Here is a 24713-nt window from a genome sequence, read left to right on the forward strand (position 1 = left end):
AGGGAGAGGGAGAGGGAGAGGGAGAGGGAGAGGGAGAGAGGGAGAGAGGGATTGGTACATTATTTACATATTTTCGGCTGATCGCATAACCCAGTCCTAGAACCGCCAAAAATTATCCAGATGGCCTCTCAAGTGGACCTAGGAAGGGCAATGGAGCACGGCATATTTCGTATTCCGGCTCTGAAAGTAGGTCTTACCTTTCAAAGTGGTGGTGTTTTGGGTATTAAAAGCATCCTGGAAGACAAGGGGATAGATAGTATGAAATTCAACTCGAAGGAGCTGACAACAATGTATAACTTGATAACAACTCCTCCCGTGCCATGCACGCAATCATGATTCCCTAGCTTGTTATGAGTAAACTACCTAGGTACCGAATTCAATAGAGTATATGTCTATAGTTTATGTAAGAGCTTCGCGAAGTTAGCTACCAGCCATGTCTCTGCTTGAAAAAGGAAGGACCTGCCATTTATGGGAATGAAAATCACAAATGGTGGCAAGGAATATATACATGGAGTACAAGTTCACTCGCTAGAACCAGGTAGATAATTATTCACGTGCATGTAGCAGCGACTTGAATGAGGGGGAGTGAGACGGTGAGAGAGGGTCATGAGCAGGATATTTTTATGGCGAAATCTAAGCTTTATGGGTATACAAGGAAAAAGGATATATATTCACTGGAACTTAATGTTGAATTTTGATTTGAAGGGCTTGAAAATCCGGCACAATGAACCAATGCAACCTATGAGTGGGATGGTAATCAAGGGATGCATGGTTGATACTGGGGTAGTCTATAAGGAGAGGATGTAAGGTAGAGGACTATAAGATTTAAGATCTGAAAGTGTTTATTTGGAAAAATGGAATTGAAGAATGGAAAAGAGATTGACAGCAAAGAGAGAACTTGACAGCAAATCACCCACGACTTATTGCTAGAGAAAGACTAAAGGATGATCTCTGAATGGAGCAGTGAATATAATCCCTACCACTTTCTCTTCTCAAACTGAAATCTCCTAAATTACTCTTGTTAAATGTAAGTGGGAAGTCTCTTGCCTCGATACATCTTTCCCTCGTCCAAGGCATTTTGTAGAAAGGTTCATCGACCCGGGGTGATCGTAATTCTCTGGTACTTTGTCTCGTTCTTATAGTCGCTGGGTTGAATAAAATGCGATGCAAAGATCAGAACTCGAACTTTCAACAACCCCGCTATCACAGGCCTGGGATCCTTCTATGATGTACTAGTCAAACGCGACGAGACAAGATCGATTAGCGGGAACTATCGTGGCTCTGCTCCCTATCCTAGGCTCTAAATGCCCTGTAGTTGCTGTCTAGCTACCCTCTCTAGCGCTCTCAGCGCTATCATGTCTTAAAACGATTTTAGACTCTAACTTTGAGCCAGCGTTATGGAACTTTTCTGTCCTACTATCTCTCATCGAATACGTTTCTTGGGGCCACATACATCGATTACACTTTGTTGAGAATCAAGTGAAACATTTTATGGTTGCCCCGTCTAAGAAGCTTGAGCCGGAGTGGTGCTGAAATAAAGCGGACTGGAAGACAAAATATCTTGAGCAGAAAGCTCTCCTTCGTGCTGGGGATAGAAGGGAAATTCTAGAAGTTAATCATGCATCATCAGAGATCTTAGTTGCATCTTCAAAGAGCAGTGCAAAGGTGTCTGGAGCGAACTGAAAAATTAAAGCCATCGTAAAAGACTGTATAAAAGAAGGTCGCTGCTCAAGCTATAATTGACCAGCAGAAGCTGGCAGATGCTGAGAAGAATCAAGCAAAGATTGATGCGCATCCTATGAAGACTCCGAAGAAGCCAAAGCCAACGATTCTTTTGAGAGTACCTGAAGGTCAAGTGAGTTAGATATAAGTTGCAAAAAGAGTTTTGCTGTTAGTGACCCCTTGCTGTCAAGACTTCAGTTTCGGTTAAAGCATCGTCGCAACTTACCAACAAGCTTTTACTAAACGTACCACTTTTATCTAACTCCTCAACCTTTGCATAATTCTGCTGGTCAATTATAGTTTGAGCAGCCTTCTTTTCTCGACTCTTTTTACCCATCGCTGCGGCGTCAGCACCCCATCCGTCAGGGAAAGGGATCTCTCGAGTTGGGCCTAGTCGGTCTGACAGAACGGGAGAGAGAAATATGTTTGCGATGATATGTGGGCGCAGGAACAATCCGTAAGCATTGTCTGTGTCGGTATCAGTGTTGAACGTACCCACCAGAATTATGCCCATTCGCCGCAAATGGAGAAACCGGACTTGGTGGATGAAACATTACGAGACTCCCCGTAATATGTCGGCGTCAGATGAGTGAATGTCCCAATACAAGGAAGCAGCTGTGACATGAAATGAAGGAAGTAACAACAGAAGCTTCTTGACAGCAACTCAATTTACACGATATAGAATTGGACTAAACAAACATTAGACTCCATATGAGGAAACAAAAGCACCAATGAAGACAACGGGTCGACGCACCAATGTGGCGTTATTGAGAGACAGATAGTTGCCTCTCCATGTATGGTCCCTATAGTGATTCACCATTTCGTTCCCTTAGCAGTCCTAACGTCCGCAATATATAAATTGACCTACGTTGACTCTAAGTCCAAGAATTCTTGAAAGGAGAAAGTGGGTTCCTCTTTCTTCTAGATTATTTCCTTCGTTCTTAGGAGAGCGTATACTTAAGCAGCTTTCGACGAAAGCAGTCTCGGGGTATATACAAGAAAAATACCCAGGGCTGATCTTGTGGTACTAGACTGCGTCGTCTGCCATGTGGATGCAAATAAATGGTAGGTCACCAGGTTCGGGGAAGTGCTCTGTCAAACAGATAACCGTAGCTATGCGGACAAGTTAATCTCCTAGCTTTCTATCTCATGGCCAGGGTAGCGAGAGCTGAAGGTCGAACGACCGTGAAGGGGGTAGAAATGACAGCAAAGTAACGTGAATTGATAGCAAAGCAAAATCCGGGGAAACTAGGTTTTGGAAGCTGCTTGAACCACAGAACTAGATGACAAGTACCTTGGGGTAGGTGAGTGAGCTCGTCATAGAAATCCCTCTACCTTTGACCTGCCCTCCGTGAAGTATGAGCCTCATTTGGTTTTATATCATGCGGCTTCGAAAAGAAGTTGAGATAGCAGGTATTTATACCCACGATATTGTGTTTCGAAACGCTTGTTGTGATTCACTTTATAGAACGCTCAGCATATCTGTCAACTAATGATAGCTGAGCTGGAAAGGGTATAAACAAGGCGCCCCGAATCATTGTGACGACTAAGTCTAAGGAAATTGAGAAAATGGAACCTAGGAGAAGCTGCGTCTAGCCGCGCTAACTGCTTATGAGTATCAAATCAATGCCAACTTAGCTAGTATCTTGCTATCAGATCTCCCCTCGAATAATAGTCTCTGAATTCCAGAGGCGCGGTTTGGGGGGAATGACAGCAAGAAGACATTTAACAGCAAAACATTCTTCTAATTCCTAAATAAAGCCCGCATTACTTCTCTCTACCACATCTTGCATACTAAATGCAATGACCCTTTCATAGCATAATTCCAGCTGAAGCGCAGATGATAACTCTCTCACTTCTATGTGTCGTTGACAGATCCCTTTGAAAGCCGTGGATGAGAAATAATCCAAGCCTTGCTTGTGAAATCATATGTTTCCAAAAGCAAATAGCACATTACATACTCTTCAGAATGCTCTGCAAATTAGGTAGGCACTAGAAGCCGTGGCGAATTTCCAAGCGATGTATGCAAAAACCTGAGAACCGCTAAACCGAACACAAAGACAGTGGGAAATCAATACTGTATCTTGAATCTAAAACATACTAAACGATATTCAGGACTATCGAAACTCAAATTTAAGGTTGCCTAACCGGTATTGTTTTTCCAGGAAGGAGTGTACAAGCTTTCGGGCTGAAGCTGAAGTGGATGCCAAGAAGACGTCAGAAGTCTAAGAAATCAAAGCAGCACAATGCAAGCAATAGATTGCCGCTTGATTTTAGAGGGAAAGAAGAACTTCCTCAAAGCAATAGATAGCCCGACAAACAGCATTCAAAATGGAGGCACATGACTCGCATCCCTATCACATTTCGCATCACATTTCATATGCATCCCAAATCCCATACAGTTCAACCATTCACCCCGCACAAAACGAAGCAGCCCAGCTTGCCACAGCACACTGACGTAAAGCCGTGAAACCTGCCAGCACTTGCTCAGTACCTGTAACCTCTCTCGAGGCCATACTCTTATGACGGAAGTGGTAATAAATCTTGCCACAAGGGAGAGGAACTTTACCCCGCGATACATTGAGCTGAAGTACACTAGCGAGGACGGGTTTCTTCGAGTCCTGATTCTCTCGCCCATCAAATTTTGCAGTATTGTGTGGCGTCACAGTATACATAGTGAAATGCAGTACGAAAGACGTTGAAAGCAGTGCTACCAACACATGTCAGATCGACCAGCGCCCACTGATTAATGATGTAGTAATCCGGAGTCCCCGTTGCTTCCCCATATGAAGAATTGATCCCACTGGTCCTAGAAGTACAGCCTTGGTGGGGTGTGCGACTCCCAGATGAGGAAATATGCAAGCTGTGTGTGATATGTATGTCTATGCAGGCCGTTTATTGGGTTGGGCTGATAGCGTAGAGTACATGATGACTTGTCCCAAGACATACAGGATACAGCATGCGGAAGATGCCCCTTGATTTGCTTGATGTTTGGCGCTGGGACACAGTGTCCGAATCCGCGGAGTGCAGTGTTGTCTGTACAGCTTCAACTTTGATGCAAGTGGGAAAACGAAACAGAGGGTATAAAGTTTTAATGTTTGGTTTTCCTCTTCTTCAAAATGTACCACCAATGTTTCTGCTAAGTCCAAGAGTCTGGCCCGAGCGTTGAAGATTTCCATCAACTGCAGGGCAGGCCTGGACTTACAGCGGCAAGAGATGTGGCCTAGCACACCCTGTTGAGAACGGAGACCGGGGACTTGGGAGGAAAATAGAGGGGCGCGATAACGGGGAGTGGTGACGGGAGGGATTTGTAAATTTTTGATCATTGAATTGATCTTCAGTTCTCATTTGAAGGGAAGAACGAAATGGAAAAGATGCGCTGTAAAAGAAGGGATGAAAAGGAGAGGCTGTTTGATATTCGGATATTCCGGATATAAAATGACCTCCTCGGTAGATGGAACGAAGAACATGCTTTCCCGGTACAACAGGAGTACGTACCATAGTGGTATTCTTCTTGATACTGTGGTTTTGCAGAACTTGATAACATGAAATCGATGTCCGTCTGCGTAGGAGGTTTGTAAATCCCATCAATTATACAGGGATTGAAGCGCGGTATATCTCCGTGTCTGTGCGAACCACTGGAAGGGTTGGAGGGAAGAGGGTGGGGTGCAGCCGGGCTGCCTGCGTTATACAGTAGTTTTCCTGTGCGTGATAGCGCTGTGCAGACAGTGCTGTACAGTACTGTCTGTGAGTGCGTGCATCTTGAAGGCAAGGCTGGCTATGGTTGTTATTTAAAGAGTTCAGAAGGCCGGAACCTTGAACCTGGATGTGCCAGCGCTGGTACTGTGCTGTGCCAGCCGGAGCACACAGGTAACGAGGTTACAGGACAGAAGAGGAAGTTGGATAGGGGAATAACTTTTGTGAGATGTTCGTGGCACGGTGGTTGCCGCGAAAAAAGTGATCCGCGCAAAGCAATAGGAGCACGTGGGGCTCAGTACCGTACCACAAATTGTGGTCTGGTTTCAGATGCCACTTTGTCTGGCTTTGTAAAAATGAAGGCATTTGAGGCTTATAAATAGATGTACGAGTAACCGGGCTTTTGCTTTTTCCTGGTCCCCTCTCGCCACTTTTGCTCCGCGCTTACCCCTAACTTTCATGGGGAAAGATACTTTTGAAGTGTGCCATCTCTTGTCTCCCCTATAAGACTAGAAAGTAAGAACCAAGGAAATGAGTGCAGGGCATTGAGTATCAAACTAGAGATATAGGCACTAATCGAAATCAAAATCATTGCTCGGCAAGCGACTCCACCAAAGGCATCTGCGGAGTATCTAATTTGCAAGCCAACACTACCTAGGTACTACTTCGTAAAAGTGCCAGAGAGTCAGTCGCACACCAGACCCGATCAGTCGCAGGAGGAAGCTCCACCAGTGATGGTAATTACGGTATGAGTAGTAGATATGGAGGCGCTGAGGAGAGAGAGAGAGAGAGAGAGAGAGTGAGAGGAGTGAAGTGGTGGAGGAGGGATGAAAGAGAATACTCAAGTGGAAGTGAAATCGGCCTGCAGGTACGAGTACGAGTGTCATATAATGCGAAGTAGATTATATATTTTATAGTTTATATTTTACATCTGATGCTTTATGCTTTTGTTCTTCTAGAAGGAGAAGAGAAGGAATTGTTCCGGAGAAAAGACCTGCTCCTGCTCATCCAGAACATCTCATCTGTTGCACCCCACTACTTCTTAGCCCACTAATAATTTATCTACTCTACTCTACCCGTACGATTCCTTCCTTCAGTCCTTCCTTCCCGGTCCGGTCTCTCGATTGCCATCGTCTCCGGTGGTGCGTTATGGTGGGTGCATCTCCGTTGCCCTGTCCAATCCAAACTGTTAATACCCTCCACCCCCCAAATCTAATCTAACCACCGAGTGCTACCGTACACTACTGACTGATCAAGCAAGCCTCCACTTCCACTTCCACTTCCACTTCCTCACCACCTCCCGGACGTCTCTTGTCCCACTCCTTCTCTCTCTCCTCTTTTGCTCACCTCCCTCCTGGACACCTTACCCGCCTTATATCCTCTCTCCATTGACCCTTCGACGACACCTTCCCACCCCGTTGTCTGTCGTCCGAGTCCTGGGTCGTTCTTTTCTGTGTATATCCAGTGTTTTTCTCTCTGGATTTCGTTTGGTAAGTGAGATAGATTTTGCCGTTTCTCACCCCTCAAAACGCCGCTTTCGCCCGCCGTCAGGACATTTCTCCTCGGCTACCACTTTTTTTCTCCCCCTACGCGCGCAAATCAAATACACACACCACTTTCCTCTCCGCCTGGGCAGATCTATCAGGAGACTCATACTAACCTACATTCATCTCAATAGAATCCTCCTTGCGGCCTTTTCGTCGTAATACGTTCCTTACGATACCTCGAATCAGCACTGCAGGCTCCAGTTTTCGACGCAGCTTGATCTGGAAATATGTCTTATTACGATAATCAGCAATGGCCAGCCGCCGCGCAGCCTACCTGGGAACAGCAGACCCCGCCGGCTCGTTCTGGTACGTTGACTCCGGGTGATTTTTAGGGGCTGAGGTCAATAGGACATGTCAATTGACCAGCGTTACAGGTGCCAGTTCAGCCGTCCCGCGCGAGGATTCTACTACGTTCGGCACACAAATCGAGGGTACGTGACGATCTATACACATTGAAGGGCTGCAGACGATATGTTTGGCATGTGAAAAGTTTTTCTAGAGGGTCGCATGCCGGTCTCTAGGGGGCCATGCGGCTATGCGCCATGCTGGGCTACCACGTGGAAGACGTTGAAGATCACGAAGCTAATAGGTACACGCAGAGGTCGACCGTGCGATTGATAACCTGGTCAAGAGCGGGAAGATGTTTGGTATGTCTGGTCGGCGCGACTCGGTGCCAATGTCTGGCGCGGCCAGATCATTCCCAGAGCAATTTGGTAATGCGATCTATCAGCACCATATGGGTCGAGGCTTATAATATCTATAGATCCTCGCATGGGCGGCACTCCTAGCGGTCCTCCACGACACCACTCGGTCAGTGGCAGCGACTTTGGCGATGCGCGGTCATTCTCGGGTTCCAATGTACAAGGTTTTTATGCCAGCCAGCGACATCAACCATCTCGTGGCGCGAATGAGGCCGAACAAGTAATGCAGGCGAAGAGAAGGATGGCGGCCCAGCGTGAGAGAGAGCTGCGCAACTACCACCAAGAGCAGCAGTACAATCGAAGTAGGCCACCCTCTACTGTATCACAATAACACCCATCATATCAATATCCTGTACCCAGCGGTTCACATATCACTCAATACCCTGTTATATACTATTCTTCTTCTGCCTTCCATTGCCGTGTGTGATTCGAGTTTCCCCAAAATCTCTTCTATTATACCAACGGTCACTGACTAGAATAAGACGTTATAGCTGAAGTCTCTACTCTCGGAGGCAAACCAGACCGTACAATGAGCCCAGGCAGCGGAATGAGTGAAGAAGAACGCCGAGAGCTGATTGCACGTCAAAGAAGCGCACTTTATGGTGATGGTTCATACTCCGAACATGCCGGATTCGATGAGAACGGAACCCCCCGCCCAGGAACTCAGGGTTCAGGATCCCAGTCAGCTGGGATTAGGGGCCACTCACCACTAGCATTCGATCACTACAAGAGCCAAAACCAGATCGAGGCTCAGCAAGGAAATGCTGAGCCTCATTCAGCAACCGGTCAAGCTCCGGGACAGCAACGCTCCCGTGCTAACAGCACCTCGTCGCCATCCTCCAACCCAACAAGCAGCTTCAGTTTGTTCGAGTCTGCAGCCCAACAGTCCAGCCGAACATCAACATCATCACCTGGTGGGTCGCCTCCCCGTCAAGGTGGGAAGGCGCCCACGAGCTCTGGTGTAGCACCAATTGGCACCCGTCCTAGTGCATCCCAAGCACCAAACCCAGCTTTGAACAAACGCTCCACCACCCCCCTCCCCTCCCCCCTTAGCTACGGCTTTGCCGCTGCTAACAATGATGAGGGACAGGGTACCGAGAAGGATGGCCGAGCTACCAGTGCGGCTTCCAACCCGAACAACGCCCAGCAGCAGGATGTGGGTCTTGGATGGGGTGGAAAGAGTGGTGGAGTTTGGGGCAAGAATTCTCTCGGTGTGCAGGCCTCGGTTTGGGGTTAGGAGTACCTATTGTCTATTATAATTGGTCGATTGGGGTGGAATGATACGGTGCGTGTAAAATGAATTGGGAAGATATCACTCGGTGTTTTGCTTGGTATGGAGCGGAGCATCATGGGGACAGACGGCGCAAGGCCTTTCGTCGACTTTTCATCTACCTCGATTCGAATTTCCTTTTTCGGTTTTCTGGGGTTCGTTGTTTGCATTGGCGGAGTGCTGGGATCTGATTGCTGGATATCCTCTCCTCTACTCATATATTTCTCATTGTCGTATCTCAATCAAAAAGCAGACGCGAGGCAAACGGGGTGTTTTTGCTTGCATGGCTGGCTGGTAGGAGTGGCTTTACAATCGTTTCTCTGGGGCATTGCGATGCGATGCGAATGGGTTCTGGTTTTCTGGTTCTGGATGGGCTTTTTCTTTTTCTGCTTTCATTTCTGTGTATTGGTTGACAAACTTGTAATTAAGAATGAAACACACAACTGGGTAATATGGATGGCGCTGGTGATTGATTGACGGATGGATCGGAGGCGAAGGTTGCTGAAAAGATACGGTACTAGGAGAAAGAAAAAATTGTGATAATTTGGTTGGGAAGATGTAGTATTCTGCTTTGTGACATGACATGACGTGACCTGACGGTTGAGTTGTCCGCCTGTGAAAACTCAAAATTTCCCCTCACTTTCCTAATGCCCGTGAATTATCATCAGCCGCAAAGAGCGACGTTGCTGCGAGGGATATCAAAAAAATCGGAGCCCAATCAAAGGATTGAAGATACACGTTAAGTTTAATCAACGCATTAGTGCACCTTGCTTGCTCCCCTAGACATCAGATCTATAGGAAAACTTTATAGAAAGGGGTTGTGAATGAAGGAATTGCCAAAGCTAAGCGAGGAAACGGGGGGAATCATATGTTAGGTACTTATATATCGCTTCTTTGAATAGTGTTAATCACGAACAGGCTGAATTGGTTATTACTCGGTGAATAACCACTCGTTATATACCTAGGTAATCATTCAAACTTCATGAATAACCACTCGTTATACAATCATTCATACTTCATGAATAACCAAAGGACTGAGCATTTCCCAAGGTCTATAAATATTTAGCATCTTGCTCCTGCTGTTTCCCCTTTCGCAAATTAACATAAAAACACCGTCTACCCATCCACACATTCATCAAGTCAAACAAAGCAAAGCATCATAGCATCATAGCATCAATAATGTCAACACCAAATACCCCACCATCCTCTATGGAGACATCTTCTACTAAGCACAACTGTTTCGACAATACGAGCCCTCCACCTCAGGACCCGAATATGTGCATAAAAGGCTGCCCGATCACGCCTCCGAAGTTCCATTGTGGCCAGGGAGTCATGTTGAACGTTTCGGCTTTGGTCGCCGATTATGGAGAGGACTGGGAGGAACAGCTTAGGATATCGGATGGGGTGGTTATTGCAGGCGAAAAGTATCTGGATTTCAAAGAGGAGATGGTGGCGGATGATGCGGAGAAAGCGGCTATGGTGGCAGCCGAGAAGGAGACAGCTACTGAGAAGAGAATGGCGCCTAAGTAGGGCTTGTGATGTTAGATTAGAGGGACATAGACAAATCTGAGTCATTGTTTTTATGAAGACTGTGCAGTCCCAGAAGTACGATTGTGAGACCGACGACTGTTAACTATCAAAATCCTTATGAATGCTCTGCTATATCGATGACCCGAGTTTTCCACATCCAGAATTCCTCCTGTCAAGTTAAGATGCAAAAAAGATGATGTTGACGTTAGCAATGTCGATGTCACTTGTTATTTTAAAAATGACGACTTTCAAATGAGATGACAAAGGGCAATACGTAAGACAAGGCAGGGTGTATGTAGCAAGATTACTTGGTGGATAGTTGTGAGTGAGGTATATGAAGGATTAACAATAACTGGCTTAAGGCATAGGCAAATGCAGAGAGTACACTTGCGTCCTGCTGAAGGACAATTCTAATGAGATGATTCGATATGAGGTGTGCTTGCATTTCAATGTGAGGCAAACATAGAAAGCATCAATGAATTCACACTACTGCAATATAAAGAGAAGGGAAAGAGAAGCTCTAGACTCGAGAAATTCGAAATGCACCGCCTGGAGGATTGATGGACTAGTCATGAGTTTCTGATCTGATACTCTGTGGGGAAGGTACGCATGGGTAGCTACCCCCAGAAGGATGTTCTGTGTTGCAGGAGAACAGCACAACTCGCGATATAGTACTGAAATTGGAGAAATATAATACGGAGGATGCCTGTTTTGTATCGTGCAGAAACTCAAGTGGATACAAGTCCGTACTCCAAAAGCACACGCGTTTGCATTCCTTCGTGTTCCTCTGGACGCTTACATGCTTGCTGGGATGCTGATGCCGTATTTATACAATACGATTTACACATCGTAATCTCCGCTTCCGATATGATTGCTGTCTAAATCGGCTGTAGACTTTTGTACGGAACACATGGAAAATTGGTTGGGTTTCAGTCGTCGTTAATACTCTGCTTGATGTTTTAAAGTTAGCTGCTAGTACTATACTATACAGAAACGAGTACAGTAGCGGATACACTTGTGAAGCTGACAGATCTTGGCGCGGTTTGGCAGTAATGGATGGGTCGGTTGGGTGGCCGCAATGAATTATAGGAAGAGTTAATGCTGTATTCTATTATGTATATAATAGAATAACATGATTGTATAGGTACTGTACATATATACAAAGGAGATAAATAAAAGAACTGTCGATTGCAAGCACGGGAAGTGTCCTGTTCTTAAATACTCGTATTTAGACTTCAAATCCAAGGCTCTTTCTTCACGAGTAGGTAGATATTTTTGGATGTTTCAGCGCGCCACCCACAAGCGGGACGGCAACAAAATGCCTAACAAGAGAAGAGAGGTTGAAATACCCTCCTACGGACCTTGATTGCTTGATTGTATACGCGTTCGCTGCAATCCTTCTTCCTTTTCTTTTCTGCATCACGTCGCATCCTTCTTTCTCTCTACAGCTCAACTCCTCCTCTATCATAGTCTCTTATTCCGATCGGCGACTCTCTCCAACCCCAATCTCGAATCTCACGGCACTATCAGGCTAATACGACCGGCGCCGTGTTCTTCACAGTCTAACACCCTTCTTGCCGAATGCGTGCTGATCGCCCATCTAAAACACGCCCCTACACATTGCCTTTTTCTTGGCACAGATCATCGAATCCGGGTCTCTTCATCCCCTGGTGAACTCTTATTCGTACACCTCATTCACGACAACGTCAGCCACCGTACAACCAACACACACGCCGTGATACTCGACCAGCAAGCAGTAGGAAGGAGAAAGGGGACATTGAGAGACCACCTCTTCCTCTTTTCTTTTTCCGCCCACAGATTCGTTGTTAATTGTTCATCATGCTCACGTTCAAAAGAGCCCTAATATTTGCCGCGTGCATCCTCACAGTCCTATTCCTCGTCACTCGAACAAATAACAATCCAACACAACCCGACATATTACCTCACGCAAGCAGCGACCTACAACAGGGTGGTGCGGAGCAGGAGGATTCGACAACAAAAGCCGACGATGGATCCAGTTCCGCCAAGATGCCTCCAGTCCAGATGAAGCCGCCAGGCAAAGGCCAGCAAATAATACAAGACTCTCGTGCGACCTTGAGAGAAAAGCTTGCGTACCAATTCCCGTATGATCAGGAGTCCAAGTTCCCAGCATACATATGGCAGACGTGGAAGTACACACCAGCGTCAGGGGAATTTGGGGAGAATTTCCGTCCAGCTGAAGCCAGCTGGTCAGAGAAACATCCCGGCTTCGTCCACGAAGTCATCACGGATCAAGTTGCTGTACATCTGCTGCGACACTTGTACGCCTCTGTTCCAGAAGTACTCGAGGCCTATAATTCCCTTCCCATGGCTGTTCTCAAGGCCGACTTTTTCCGCTACCTGATTCTGCTGGCCAGGGGTGGCATATACTCCGACATCGACACCTACGCACTCAAATCAGCTACCGAATGGCTGCCAGAGACTGTTCCGCGGGAACAAGTGGGACTGGTGATTGGCATCGAGGCTGACCCAGATAGGGAGGACTGGAAAGAATGGTATTCACGAAGGATCCAATTCTGCCAATGGACGATTCAGTCAAAAGCCGGACATCCAGTATTGCGCGAGGCCGTGGCACATATCACGGACGAAACACTCAGCAGGAAGAAGGCAGGGACATTGAAGGGTATCTCGGACAACAAGGTCATCGAATTTACAGGTCCGGCCGTGTGGACAGATACCATTTTCAATTTCATGAACGACAAGAAGTACTTTGATATGACTACTAGCAAGGGCAACATTACATGGAGAGATTTCACTGGTATGAAGGCTGCTAAGAAGGTCGGTGATGTGGTCATCTTGCCCATCACCAGCTTCAGCCCGGGTGTCCAACAGATGGGTGCGGAGGATGTCGATCATCCCTTGGCGTTCGTCAAACACGATTTTGAGGGTACGCAAATCCAATTCATGCACTGAAGATTATGACTAACAACTCTGCAGGAACCTGGAAGCCGGAAAGCCTTCGACACATCGGAGAACAACAACAGTAGGGCGTATCTTTATACGTAGTCCGAACGAAGAACGGGGCAACCATTGTATATTTCACAAAACCATGTGTCACAAAATTGCATTTCGAGAAGTTAGTACTTGCGTCAGCGGCATACACGGGAGCGCCCACAGACAGGCCTCCTTCAGCTTGTTTTATATTCCCGTCTAGCTGTTGATACAAAAATTAGATTTGGGACTGAAATTTGCTATTTTCTGGGCGGGCAAAGAGCGACGGAGTTTGTTCTGATTTATAATAAGGAAATTAGCCGGGGGCTTTCTGAAGTCTCGAAACGGCGTTGGGAAGAACGAAAAGATCAATAAAGGCGGCTTGGATGTCAAACCGGAGGGACACGGGCACGAGTTTCAAGAGCTGAATTCTTGTGCATTGGAAAGGAAGGGCTCGGACTTGTAAAAGAGATAATGCTGGATAGATGCGGAGAGAGAACAATTTGCTCCCCTGTCTACGCACCTTGTATATTCAAACGATTGAACTGCTTGCTAGTTCCACAGCCTCGTTTACCTACATTTGAACTTTCGCCTAATGTCTGGAAATATAATACTCGATTGTCATTTCCCCCTAAGTCCTCGGCTCCTATTTACCGCAAGCGCGGAAAGTACCGTGCCCCGCCTTTCACCCCGCATTTTAAAGTGAGTTCGGCGAGGTTTGGCTACACAATTTCGACATCTCAATCCTGTCCTCTTTCTTCTCCAATTCGAAGAAAGAGGATATACACATACGCATTGTGAGATAATGGAATGGAGAGGATTGAGACGTAGGGTCCACGAACACGACAATGGGTTCTTCCGTGAGGATATTTGGAGCCGTAAGGACGGCTAGATCTATTGCAATTAGGAGATATGGCACAATATACCACGGCAAAAGAAGAGAAGTCTTTGGACAGCAACAGCAGCAGAGAACCCTCCTCACACAAAGTTACGCTGAAGGTCCTACTGAGGTACTATTTATTGTCCCTTACCCCACTCCACTCTACATATTCATAGATAGACCTTCTACTAACAGTGTTTAATATCCAGCCACCCCTGCTCACGCAGACGATTCCAGAACACTTTTCCTCCATTGTTTCGGAGTACGGCGATCGAACAGCCGTTATATCGAAAAGTCAAGTAGAAGTAGGGAGGTTGACATATAGACAGCTGGATGAGAAGAGTAATGTGCTGGCGCGGGGATTGCAGGAGAGGGGCGTGAGGAAGGGGGATAGGGTTGCTATTAGTTTAGGGAATTGTTGGGAGTTTGCTGCACTCACTTATTCGATTTTTAAGCTTGGTGCTATATTGGTATATCCCCTCCCTTTCCAACTCCATTCTCAGAGAGAAATGACAACGTGGGATAAAGTAAGTAAAGACACATATTAGCTAAATATCAACCAGGTTCCCCTCAACCCGGCCTTTAACTCCACACAAGTCATCTCCGCACTCTGCCATCTCGATGCCTCACATCTTATCATAGGCGCCGAGACAAATCTGGCCTACAAGCCTCCCAGAGAAAACATCTCGCTTCTCAAAGCCATAGCAGGAGACCTGACATCCTCAACCCTTCAGTCCAGATTAGTCCCCTCCCTGCGCACTATCACCCTGGTAAACAACGCCACTGCTCCATCACATATCGACACCACCCCCTTCACATCCACAATACCATTCACAGCCCTCCTCCACTCATCACCCCAAGCCATCGTCCCTGACGCCTCGCTTCACGCAGACGATACAGTGAACATTCAGTTCACATCCGGCACTACCTCAGCCCCCAAAGCAGCATGCTTATCCCATCGCTCTATCCTTAATAACGGGTATTTCATAGGACTCAGAATGGGTCTTACGCCACAAGATGTGGTGTGTTGTCCGCCTCCGCTATTCCATTGTTTTGGATGTATCTTAGGATATATGGCGACCGTCACACACGGCTCAGCCATCTTATTCCCAAGTCCAGCTTTCAACCCGCGGGTGACTTTAGAAGCCGTCCAAGCCGAGAGAGCCACCGCGCTATACGGCGTAGCAACCATGTTTGTCTCGGAGCTTGAACTCCTCTCCAGCGGCACCGTCCCCCGTAGCGGCTTCGAGCATCTACGCACGGGTATCGCGGCCGGGTCTTCAGTACCTTCACATCTGATGTCGAAGCTGCACAGAGAGTTGAACCTAACGGGCCTGACAATCTGCTACGGCATGACGGAAACAAGCCCCGTATCCTGCATGACGACGCCCTCCGACCCGCTCCCCAAACGCCTCGATTCCGTGGGCCGGCTCCTGCCTCACGTCCACGCAAAAGTAGTATCCGTCACCGACCGCACTCACATCCTGCCTGTCGGCGAGCGCGGCGAACTAGCCATAGCAGGCTACAACGTCATGAAAGGATACTGGAACGACGCATCGCGCACCGCAGAAGTGCGCGTGATCGACCATGATGATCAGGGCAAGGTGTGGATGCATACGGGCGACGAAGCGGTTATGGACGCCGAGGGATATGTGAAAATCACGGGCCGGATCAAGGATCTGATTATTCGCGGCGGTGAGAATATTCATCCGCTGGAAGTCGAGAATGCGCTGTTTGCACACCCGGCTGTGTCTGAGGTCTCTGTTGTGGGACTCCCGGATGAGAAATACGGGGAGGTGGTGGCTGCGTTTGTCGTGCCTCATCAGAATACCGCTCTTGGACCTGATGACTCCGCTTCCGCTTCCACTTCCAATCCCACACCCAGCGAAAAGCAAAAACAAAAGCAAAAACAAGGCGGCGTGAACTCAGGTCTACATGCCCATGGAAGCGAAGCAGACTCAAAGCTCTTGACGACAGAATGGGTTAGAGAATGGGTCAGAGAACAGTTGAGTGGGCATCTAGTGCCAAAATATGTTTTTTGGGTCACGGAGTATCCAAAGACGGCGAGCGGAAAGATTCAGAAGTTTAAGTTGAGGGAGATGGGAATTAGTTGGCTTGAGAAGGGGAGAGGAGAGGGAGAATAAATCTAAATAGATAGAGATTACAGAAAATATAGATGATTGGATAAGATGAATCTATTGAGGTCTGGACTCGGATGACGAAGCGAAGGAAAGGATTTTAAAAATCGATTTTTTGAATACGGAAAAAGAATTGCCACGCATCGAGAGTATAAGTGCGAAGACAATAATATCATTGAGCGAGGATTAAAAGGAGCCCTTGCAACGAGTCCCGAGACTATAAACAGTACTTTGTATTCCTTCCTTTCCCTTCCCTTTCCAACCCCGACTGACCGAACTACCCCCCCTTCCCATAAACCCCAAGCCCTAAACCAAGGATACCCTTTATTCAGCCCCACCTCCCAACCTGCACAATCCCATCCCTAACCTCTCACTCACGAGTGCCTAAACCAAGTTAGCTCCTCATCCATCCATTCAGCTGGTATGAAACGAACAAGCAGAAGATTCAAAAGCAGAGGGGAAGTCATATATATACATGTACATAAAATTTTGAGCTCCACGAGAACGGGAAACGGGCCTGGTATGATTTGGTGTTCAGTCTCCGGCATGAAGGAGGGTGCTTGGACCCTAGATGTTCTGTTTTTCTTTCTTTCCCGAACGAGCCGAACGGGAAGAGAAAAGGATGTCTGTCCTCCAGTTGCAGGGATATTGTATTTTTCAGGCTTGGCTCGGCTGAATTGCCCACGGCAAGAGAATCTGAGGGTGGATGTCTGGTGGACTCGAGACACGTTATGGCAATGATCACAGCTCCAAGATATCTCAAGTGGAAGTGGAGTGGAAAGTGATGTGAGTTGAGCATTTCCTAAAGGTCCGTGGATGCAGATGTGGACAAAAGAGGATAATGGTGCCGGAAGGTGCACTGGGTTGGTACGCTTGGAGATGTGGAACAAAAGCCATAAAATGGAATCGCGCAATAAGTCAGGCCCGGAGAATAAACCTGCTGGGGTATTGGCAGGTAGGCGTTGATACTTACCCAAATAGGCGCCCATTACAAAGAATGAAGCCGATTTTTCGAAGTTTTTTAAATAATGTTGTTCTGAACCTAGCATCTTCTGAAGCTTGGGATAGAAGTTTGGAACCTTGTTTGACCACTGATGGGAGGCTTGTTGAATTCCCCTAGATTGAAAGGTGTCCTTAACTGGGCCTCGAACAAAGCTATCTTGCGATCGCAAGGAGCAAATCCGGGAAAGACAAGTAGTCCACGAAGGAATAATCGGCCTTTTCTAGTTCTATCGGATCCAGGAGAAGAGACGGAATGAATGAAACTCCACTGGAGGCTGTCCAAGGCTAAATAAGATGGTTCGCTAATCTCATGGAATGGTCCTTTCCTGTTGGAATCCGCGGGAATAAAAAATAACTGACCAGTCCTATTAAAGTCAGTAGTAAGACTCCAAAGGTAATGTTCTTCCATGTGGGACATCCATTGGAACTGAGAAACGCGTATTTAGGATGGGAATTATTCCGTTGCAATGTGCCTGTGGTGGCCGATATGTACAAAGTCACCATGCTGCCTGGTCCGTACCCAAGCTAGTCCCTCTAGCCAAGTCTAGATTACTCACAATTTGAGCAAGCTAAACGGACGTAGCGAACTGAGAACATAAAACCATTGGTAGCAAGAAGGATCCAGACAGCAGGTGTGAAGGTGGTATCCTAGAACAAGTAAAAAAAGCAAAACCCCGGACGCCACAACGGCCTGTATATATGCAATTACTGGTGCACTGGACAGTAATAACCGTGAAAAACATAATGCATCCTTCTCTTCCTGGGTCCATTTCATAAGGCATAATACGTGTAACTGGGCGCGCAGGACGATATCATCTAACGGAATTCTTCTCGGTCGTAAGCAAGTCGTCGTTCCAGTGTTCAAAATCTCCTATCTCCGGACGAGATGACAGATCTCTCCTGGGATAAAGATCATTTTGGGCCTTCAACTCCGGCTTGAGTACAGGCCTGGCGGCTCAAAAGATCAGACAAAAAAGGTGTAAAAGCCCGTTTAGATGGGTCTGGGTCCAAGATTTGGGGCAGATATATCCAAGGCAAAATGCTCCAGAGATGCCAGCGAATCCAGTGATAAATGAAACAATGAAAAACGCCAGAAAATGCAATCCCCTTGGGTGAGCTGACAGAAGGCAGATATGTAAAGTCAAGTCCTAATGGAAATCCTAACGGTGGCGATGACGTCTTTCCCGGTCTGAGTCTCTCTCACGTTCACGTGGCCTGCTGGATGGTCCTGATGTGGCTGTGGTATTTTGAGTCATTTGGGCTTGGCTGTAGGGTCCATTGTCTTGGTATGGACGACCATCATAATCCTGGGAATCATAGGTGCCTGTTACCGGAGGGACTAAACTGTTAGAGAATTCTCGATCGCGACATATAGAAAAGAAAGGTGTCGGGTGATTGTACGCACCACGACCATAGTAGGGATCCGATGGATTGGAGGGATACTGAGAAGATGAAACTGAAGTGGCGGGCGGTTGGGGGGAGTAGTAAGGATTGGCTTCTCTTTGGGCATATGCAGGAGTTGCGCCATATTGCTGGCCTGTTCTTGGAATTGTTCCTGGCTGGGACACAGGGACACGTCCACCCAAACGTGGATCAGGCTGCTGCTCCTGGATGGCGCCCATATTGGCTCCGGCAACATAATAATTGTTATCCTGTTGGGAATATGTTGATGGAGCGGCATATCCACTGGAAACCGGCGGGGCATAGCTTCCTGATTGTGGATAATCATATACTCCCTGTTGGGCCACGTTTCCAGAGGAAGCCGCCGGTGCATATCCTGGAGTAGACATTCCTGTGGCAGCTTCAGTGGGTCCATAGTACTGTCGGGACTGATGTGTTGTAGAAGCCCGGTACTCCACTATAGGTGTGTTAGATTTCCGAATCATACCGTCCGATTCTCTCGAAGGTATACCATTTGACGGCTGTCCTCTTGACTGGGTTGATCGCCGCTCGGCTTCCCATCTGTCGGAATCAGCTTTAAGATCCGCGATCATAGCCTATCGCAAGAAGGATCAGTATCATTTTCTTTATCGATTGTCAGAAAGGTATATTACGGTCGTTAAATTCCGGTACGCAGTAATGAAGTAGCCTTGTTGTATTTGCCGAGTGTTCGGGTTCTGCGAAACAGTCAGTATGCCGTCAGGTCTGGTTTCGTTCAGCGAAGACGTGCCTCGTAATTACCAGGCCGTACGAGAGCATCGTTTCCAAGGTACCGACAGATGTCGGCGGTAATGACCTCTCGGTCGATACCATCCTTAGGTACAAAGTACTCATTCGTACGGGCTGAGGCTGCGCGGCTGCGCGCCTGTCTCGTTCTCTATCTCTATCTCTTCCAGACATGGTAGGAAAACCGGTGGAAAAAGGTGTAAGAATGGAGGAAGGAGCTCCAAGGACGAAGAAAGAAGTATGCGAATCACACACCACGTCAGCCTAGGGAGTCTGTGTGGTAGCACGAAATCGGCGATAATAGGATGGGAAGTGAAAAGTCTGAAAAGGGATCCAAATGTGGTTTGTGGCCGGCGCGCGGGGGGAGGGAGCCTTGAGAAGAAATAGTCCAGCCAGAGGCGGTGGTGAGATGCCGTCCGTCCACTTATCCGGGATAAACAAACGGTAAGTCCAAATGGCGGTTTGCACAAGGGTGGCCTTGGGGTTTGAAGATGGGTAGGGAGCGCGAGTTGACTGGTGGTTGCAGCAGCTCGATGTCGCTGGGTGTGAGAGAGCGGGAGTGGGAGAGAGAAGTAAGACTGAGGATTGGAGGGGTTGGGAAGCGGCAAACTCGCTAGGGCTATGTTCTGCGGTGCTGCCGTCTTATTGCGGTCTGGTACGACGCTGCTTTCGTTTTAGGGGGGTGGCAAAGGGGGCAGCGCTGCTTTAGACGTCTCTGCAAGCTTTTGAGCCTCTTGTGTTGATTCTTGATATCGATTAAACACAACCCGGATTCTGCATGTTAAATGCCAAAAGACTTTCGTCGCAAGTCCGGAAATGAGCAGAAATCCTGGACTACTTAAAGGCAAGAAATTGCGGGAAGCCTGAAAAACTGGACTCCCAACAGGATGGCAGGCTAACTCGTCACAAACGAAGATGGGCCAGGTGGGTCTGTATACATCGAGGCCCCAATCTTCGTCCTTGGAACTCTGCTCTGCGGCGACATTTCCGCTACTGCAGAACTAACTACATCGATATTGCCTGTTACGCTGCCAGCAGATAGCGAGGAGCCGGCGAATAGGGTAAAGAACGCCTGCGGGATGGCGAATGAGAATCAACGCCAATCCTGAGAGGCTCTGCTCATTTTGCCTTTAGTAAATTGCATTGTCAACGAATCTTTCCCTTTTCTTCTCTCAAATTATTTAGTCTGCAAGATACTTCGAGAGAGCGAAGCAGCCACCAGATTTGTGGCAAGTTGTGTTGTGGCGTGTGCCTTGGTCGGGTTGGGCCTCCATGCATTTCGGCCCAACTATGCCCATCTGCCTACGTCGCAGCCTTTCATTCGCTGGAAGCCATCACAAGTCTGCTCGCCAACACTTTAACGGAGCCGACCCTGAACCTGACTTATTTCCTTATCCCTTATCCCTTATCCCTTGTTGTGTTAGGACATTCGTGAATAGCTTCATTTGGCTCGTCTTATAATATCTCACACACTGTGAGAGTTTGACGCCTCGACAATGGTAGCTATGTATAAGGAGTGTTAGAAATCCCAGATTTTAACCGGCTTTTGTTAAAAATGATCAGCGTTCCGTGGCATCGGAATTTGCATGATGTGCATCTGTTAAATACGCGTTGCAGAATATCTACAGGATGCAGTCACTTATGTATGCAATTCCGTTCGAACCCGGCTTGTGCATATCTGTATCCCTCTCATGCTGTGTTCCTAGCGGGCAAGGTTGATGCTTTACTTTCCATGGTGTGGTGCAAATAGGACACATCTTGACAGGGCTACTTGCGTTGACACCACAAAGCCTTTAGTATGTGCATATTTATCGCTGTCAAACAGCTCTGCCGCGATGTCGTTGAATATTGTGGCCCATTGTTATAGGGGTAAACAGAGTTGGTGAGGTTTGCCAACTGTGAGACGTTCTCTCCAAACTCGAAGGGGGTGGATTAAAATTGGAATATGCTTCCAGACGGTCTCGATTTCCATGCACTCTTATGCTCCAACCAAGTCATCCAAATGCAAGCTTGCTTTGCCCTTTCTCCGGCTTACTATTGCGTGAACCTCTCTTCTTGCTTGCAGTTCCCGGGGACTTCTTGTTATTGGGAATGACTCCAGATTGTTTGGGTACCACTCGAGTACGTTCCTCATGCTCGAGGTCCTTTGCAAAGTGGAAGTCTTGATGACTCTGTAGAGCTTCCACAGATTCCAAGGCCGCGCTACAACGATCACACATGTAATCTGTTATATGTTGCTGGTGCGTTCCCGGTAAGCCGTTTGATAACGTAGTCTTGCCTGCGGTTGCCTCAGGGCGAGGCAAATTCGACGATGCTGCCTTATCTTCCTCATTTGAGTCTGCATTTTCAGCCGAAGGATTATCAATACCGGATAAGTATTGAGATCCAAATTCGTCATCATGCTCGTCTGTGCTGTCCATTTTGAAGAATCTCTGGATACCTGTGTATGGTTCGATGCGCCTTCGCTTCTCTGGTCTCTCCTTGCCAGTCTCATTTATGGCTGGACCCGTGTCCAATGCTCTCAATTCATCCTTCTTGACTAAAAAAGCCCCAATACCCATATTACCAACAATGCCGTCTTCGAACCCTCCAACGCTACAGAGCATAATGGGGTTAGCATTCAAACAAGCTCTTAGGGCTTGAGGATGTTGTAATGACAGTGAGTGGTGTTTTAGAAGCATCGATAGATAATCTAAAGAGCTTCGAGTGAGCTTACCTGAGACTGATATTTGAACATGGCCAAACTTGGCCTTCTTGCATGATCTGACCCAGAAGCGTCTTAGCAAGCTCAAACAGCCCGGCCTCGTCTATCTTCTTTCCCAAAGGAATTGGCGCTTGCCTTGATTTTGTTTGGCTGCCGTGTCGATTGTGTAGATTCATGGTCTTTGGCCGCCTCTTATTTTCGACAACTCCTTCCTCGACTAGTCGGGAGTAGATGTCCGCCGAGAAGATACGTAGCCATCGAATCGCTTGTTCCTGTGTGGTTATAGTAGGCCGGAATGATTTCGCAGATAACATTGACTTAATCTGGGTTCGAGAGTTTACCTCACTATTAACGTCAATAGTTAGTAATCGTTGTCTGCAGTATATTATCCATCCGTGATAAGTCCATTATTTATCTTGACTTAGCGAAGGGACAGCCGCAAATTTTGCAACGTGAAAGTGCCAAGTTCGGATACAATTGGAATCACATACCTTGTATCAATGCCACGGATTATCTGATAGACCCATGTTCCGGTATCATCCCCAAGTTTCTGCTTTAGTTGTTCAATAGCAATCGGGAGCAGTTCGTTGACCGTATCAGTCTTGAAAGCAGTGGTGATCTGTTCTCCAAGCTTGCCTCCCAATCCCCGTATCTTAGTATATTTAAAATCGGAAAGAAATTTTTGCACGGCTCGATTCCTAACCACAGTCTGTTGGTTTGGCTTTTTGTGTGCTGATCCGAGCTTCGCTATCATCTTATTCTGAGCAATCCCACCAGAGCACGTATACTGAAGCTTTTCTTGGACAGCGGCCCGGACTTTACGGACGATTTCAGAGCCAATCAAAATAGCGACATCGTCCCAATCCGGGTCCTCCTCCTCTATTTCATCAGCATCAAGGTCTATAAGTGCGTCGGCTTGCCAGTCGAGAGCTGTTGTAGGCGGAAGCGGTAGACTCTCTGTAGGATCATCATACGGCGGGGGCCCAGAAAGCTCAGGATAACGCTTCAGCATTGTAGCATGGATCTGGGCAGACAAATCCATGAAAACTTCGTCCACACTTGCTTTTTCGACCCTTTGGAGATTTGCTGGGAGAGCCTCCTTGATACACGCCAAAATCCTCCTAGACTCAAGACGATACGGGTCTAGAGACACCTTGTGTGTAGCAATATTTTTGAAGGCATCGTCGTGGTAGGCCCACTTCTCATCTCCTTCTTTCCAAGTCGCCACATGTTGGCATATCAGGTTCGGGCAGAGCTTCTTTGCTTCAGTAATTGTAATGTGTCTGTTGAGGCCGAACTTTCGGGCTGGGTAGTTGATCGCTATCAAGCCTTGCCTAAAGGTTCCTGTTAGCAATGATGCTAAATCAGAGAAGGTATCTATACTGTACCATTGCTGAACAGCGAGCGGTTGATCTTCAGCAACATTCAACCGCACCATTTCACACTGCGCATAGAATGCATCTAAATCCACATGGGCAATAACTCGAAGAGGGCATGTCGTAGACGATGATGCAAGTTGCGCGAGATGCCTATACGTAAATCGGGACTTCTTGCCACGAATTGGCGAGGATGCTTCAAAAGGCTGGGAGGACGACATAGTTGGTGGAAGAGGGATTCACGGACTGTCCAAAATGTGATCTCTTGTACAGGGGGCGAAAAATAGTGCATTCAATCGCTGAATCAAATATTGCAAGGTGAGGGGCCACGCTCCGGTTGAACCTTTTGCGCTGAGGGGTAGATTCTCGGCGCGGCTCAAAGCCAGGCAGACTAAATGGTCATAAGGAATGGGTAAATCTTTGTCTCGATTCGGCATACATCGTAGGATGAGTGTTGGGATTTCAAGAATAGGCTTGAGGCCGGCTTGTGAGGGGGGTGAGGTTTAGATGTGTTCACGCGCGTGGGGACGGGAGGGAGACGCGAAGTCCTGATGTCACCACGCTAGCGACAAGTACTTCAAGAGCAAAATGATCGGAAATGATAGTAGAATCTTCACATTCTCCCTGCTTCCAGTGAAGCTATATCTTCTTTCTACTTGTCTAAGCTATTTGTCCCGTGTTGTTGATTGAGAACCATCTTCTTGGGCTCAGAAGTCCGCTTTTCGTAGCAGTTATATTCCGATCCTTTCTCTGTTATATTCTAGATTTTCCGGAAATATATTAATTTAATATCAGTTATTGGTTATACAACAACGTTACGCATATTTATTACATTTTCCGTTCTTCCATCTTGCCACTCCCAGTCTTTTGTTAGACAAATGCGTTCCAGCTTCTCCCAGAAGTCCCAAAACGGGGTTTTTTCTTCTTCTTCTTCCCAGTACTCGACCTTCGTTTCTCCTTCGAAAATACAGCGTCGCAGGGATTGATAGTGGAAAGACAAGGACTGATTTG

The 24713-nt window shown here is 47.3% G+C and overlaps 5 protein-coding genes across 5 annotated transcripts; 3 read left to right on the forward strand and 2 right to left on the reverse strand.

Annotated features, from left to right (window-relative positions):
* Positions 1 to 7192: 7192 nt before the first annotated feature.
* LHYA1_G006205 (uncharacterized protein) lies at positions 7193 to 8903 on the forward strand (the record flags this gene model as incomplete). Its single annotated transcript, XM_031151145.1, has 5 exons — positions 7193 to 7271; positions 7340 to 7396; positions 7565 to 7678; positions 7729 to 7968; positions 8149 to 8903. 5 exons carry the CDS (start codon positions 7193 to 7195, stop codon positions 8901 to 8903), a joined length of 1245 nt encoding a protein of 414 aa, XP_031004369.1.
* Positions 8904 to 12305: 3402 nt separating this feature from the next.
* Positions 12306 to 13492, forward strand: OCH1 (Initiation-specific alpha-1,6-mannosyltransferase; the record flags this gene model as incomplete). The annotated part of the gene is made up of 2 exons (XM_031151146.1): positions 12306 to 13392; positions 13443 to 13492. The coding sequence occupies 2 exons, from the start codon at positions 12306 to 12308 to the stop codon at positions 13490 to 13492; spliced, it is 1137 nt and encodes a 378-aa protein (XP_031004370.1).
* Positions 13493 to 14284: 792 nt separating this feature from the next.
* On the forward strand, positions 14285 to 16460 carry yngI_0 (putative acyl-CoA synthetase; the record flags this gene model as incomplete). The annotated part of the gene is made up of 3 exons (XM_031151147.1): positions 14285 to 14446; positions 14526 to 14843; positions 14880 to 16460. 3 exons carry the CDS (start codon positions 14285 to 14287, stop codon positions 16458 to 16460), a joined length of 2061 nt encoding a protein of 686 aa, XP_031004371.1.
* Positions 16461 to 18616: 2156 nt separating this feature from the next.
* On the reverse strand, positions 18617 to 19709 carry LHYA1_G006208 (uncharacterized protein; the record flags this gene model as incomplete). Its single annotated transcript, XM_031151148.1, has 5 exons — positions 18617 to 18795; positions 18862 to 19314; positions 19369 to 19453; positions 19511 to 19573; positions 19638 to 19709. 5 exons carry the CDS (start codon positions 19707 to 19709, stop codon positions 18617 to 18619), a joined length of 852 nt encoding a protein of 283 aa, XP_031004372.1.
* A 1907-nt stretch (positions 19710 to 21616) lies between these two features.
* On the reverse strand, positions 21617 to 23923 carry eso1 (N-acetyltransferase; the record flags this gene model as incomplete). Its single annotated transcript, XM_031151149.1, has 3 exons — positions 21617 to 22217; positions 22339 to 22671; positions 22818 to 23923. 3 exons carry the CDS (start codon positions 23921 to 23923, stop codon positions 21617 to 21619), a joined length of 2040 nt encoding a protein of 679 aa, XP_031004373.1.
* Between the last annotated feature and the right edge of the window lie 790 nt (positions 23924 to 24713).

Source organism: Lachnellula hyalina (assembly GCF_007821495.1).
Source record: "Lachnellula hyalina strain CBS 185.66 chromosome Unknown contig00091, whole genome shotgun sequence".
NCBI classification, from domain to species: Eukaryota; Fungi; Ascomycota; class Leotiomycetes; order Helotiales; family Lachnaceae; genus Lachnellula; species Lachnellula hyalina.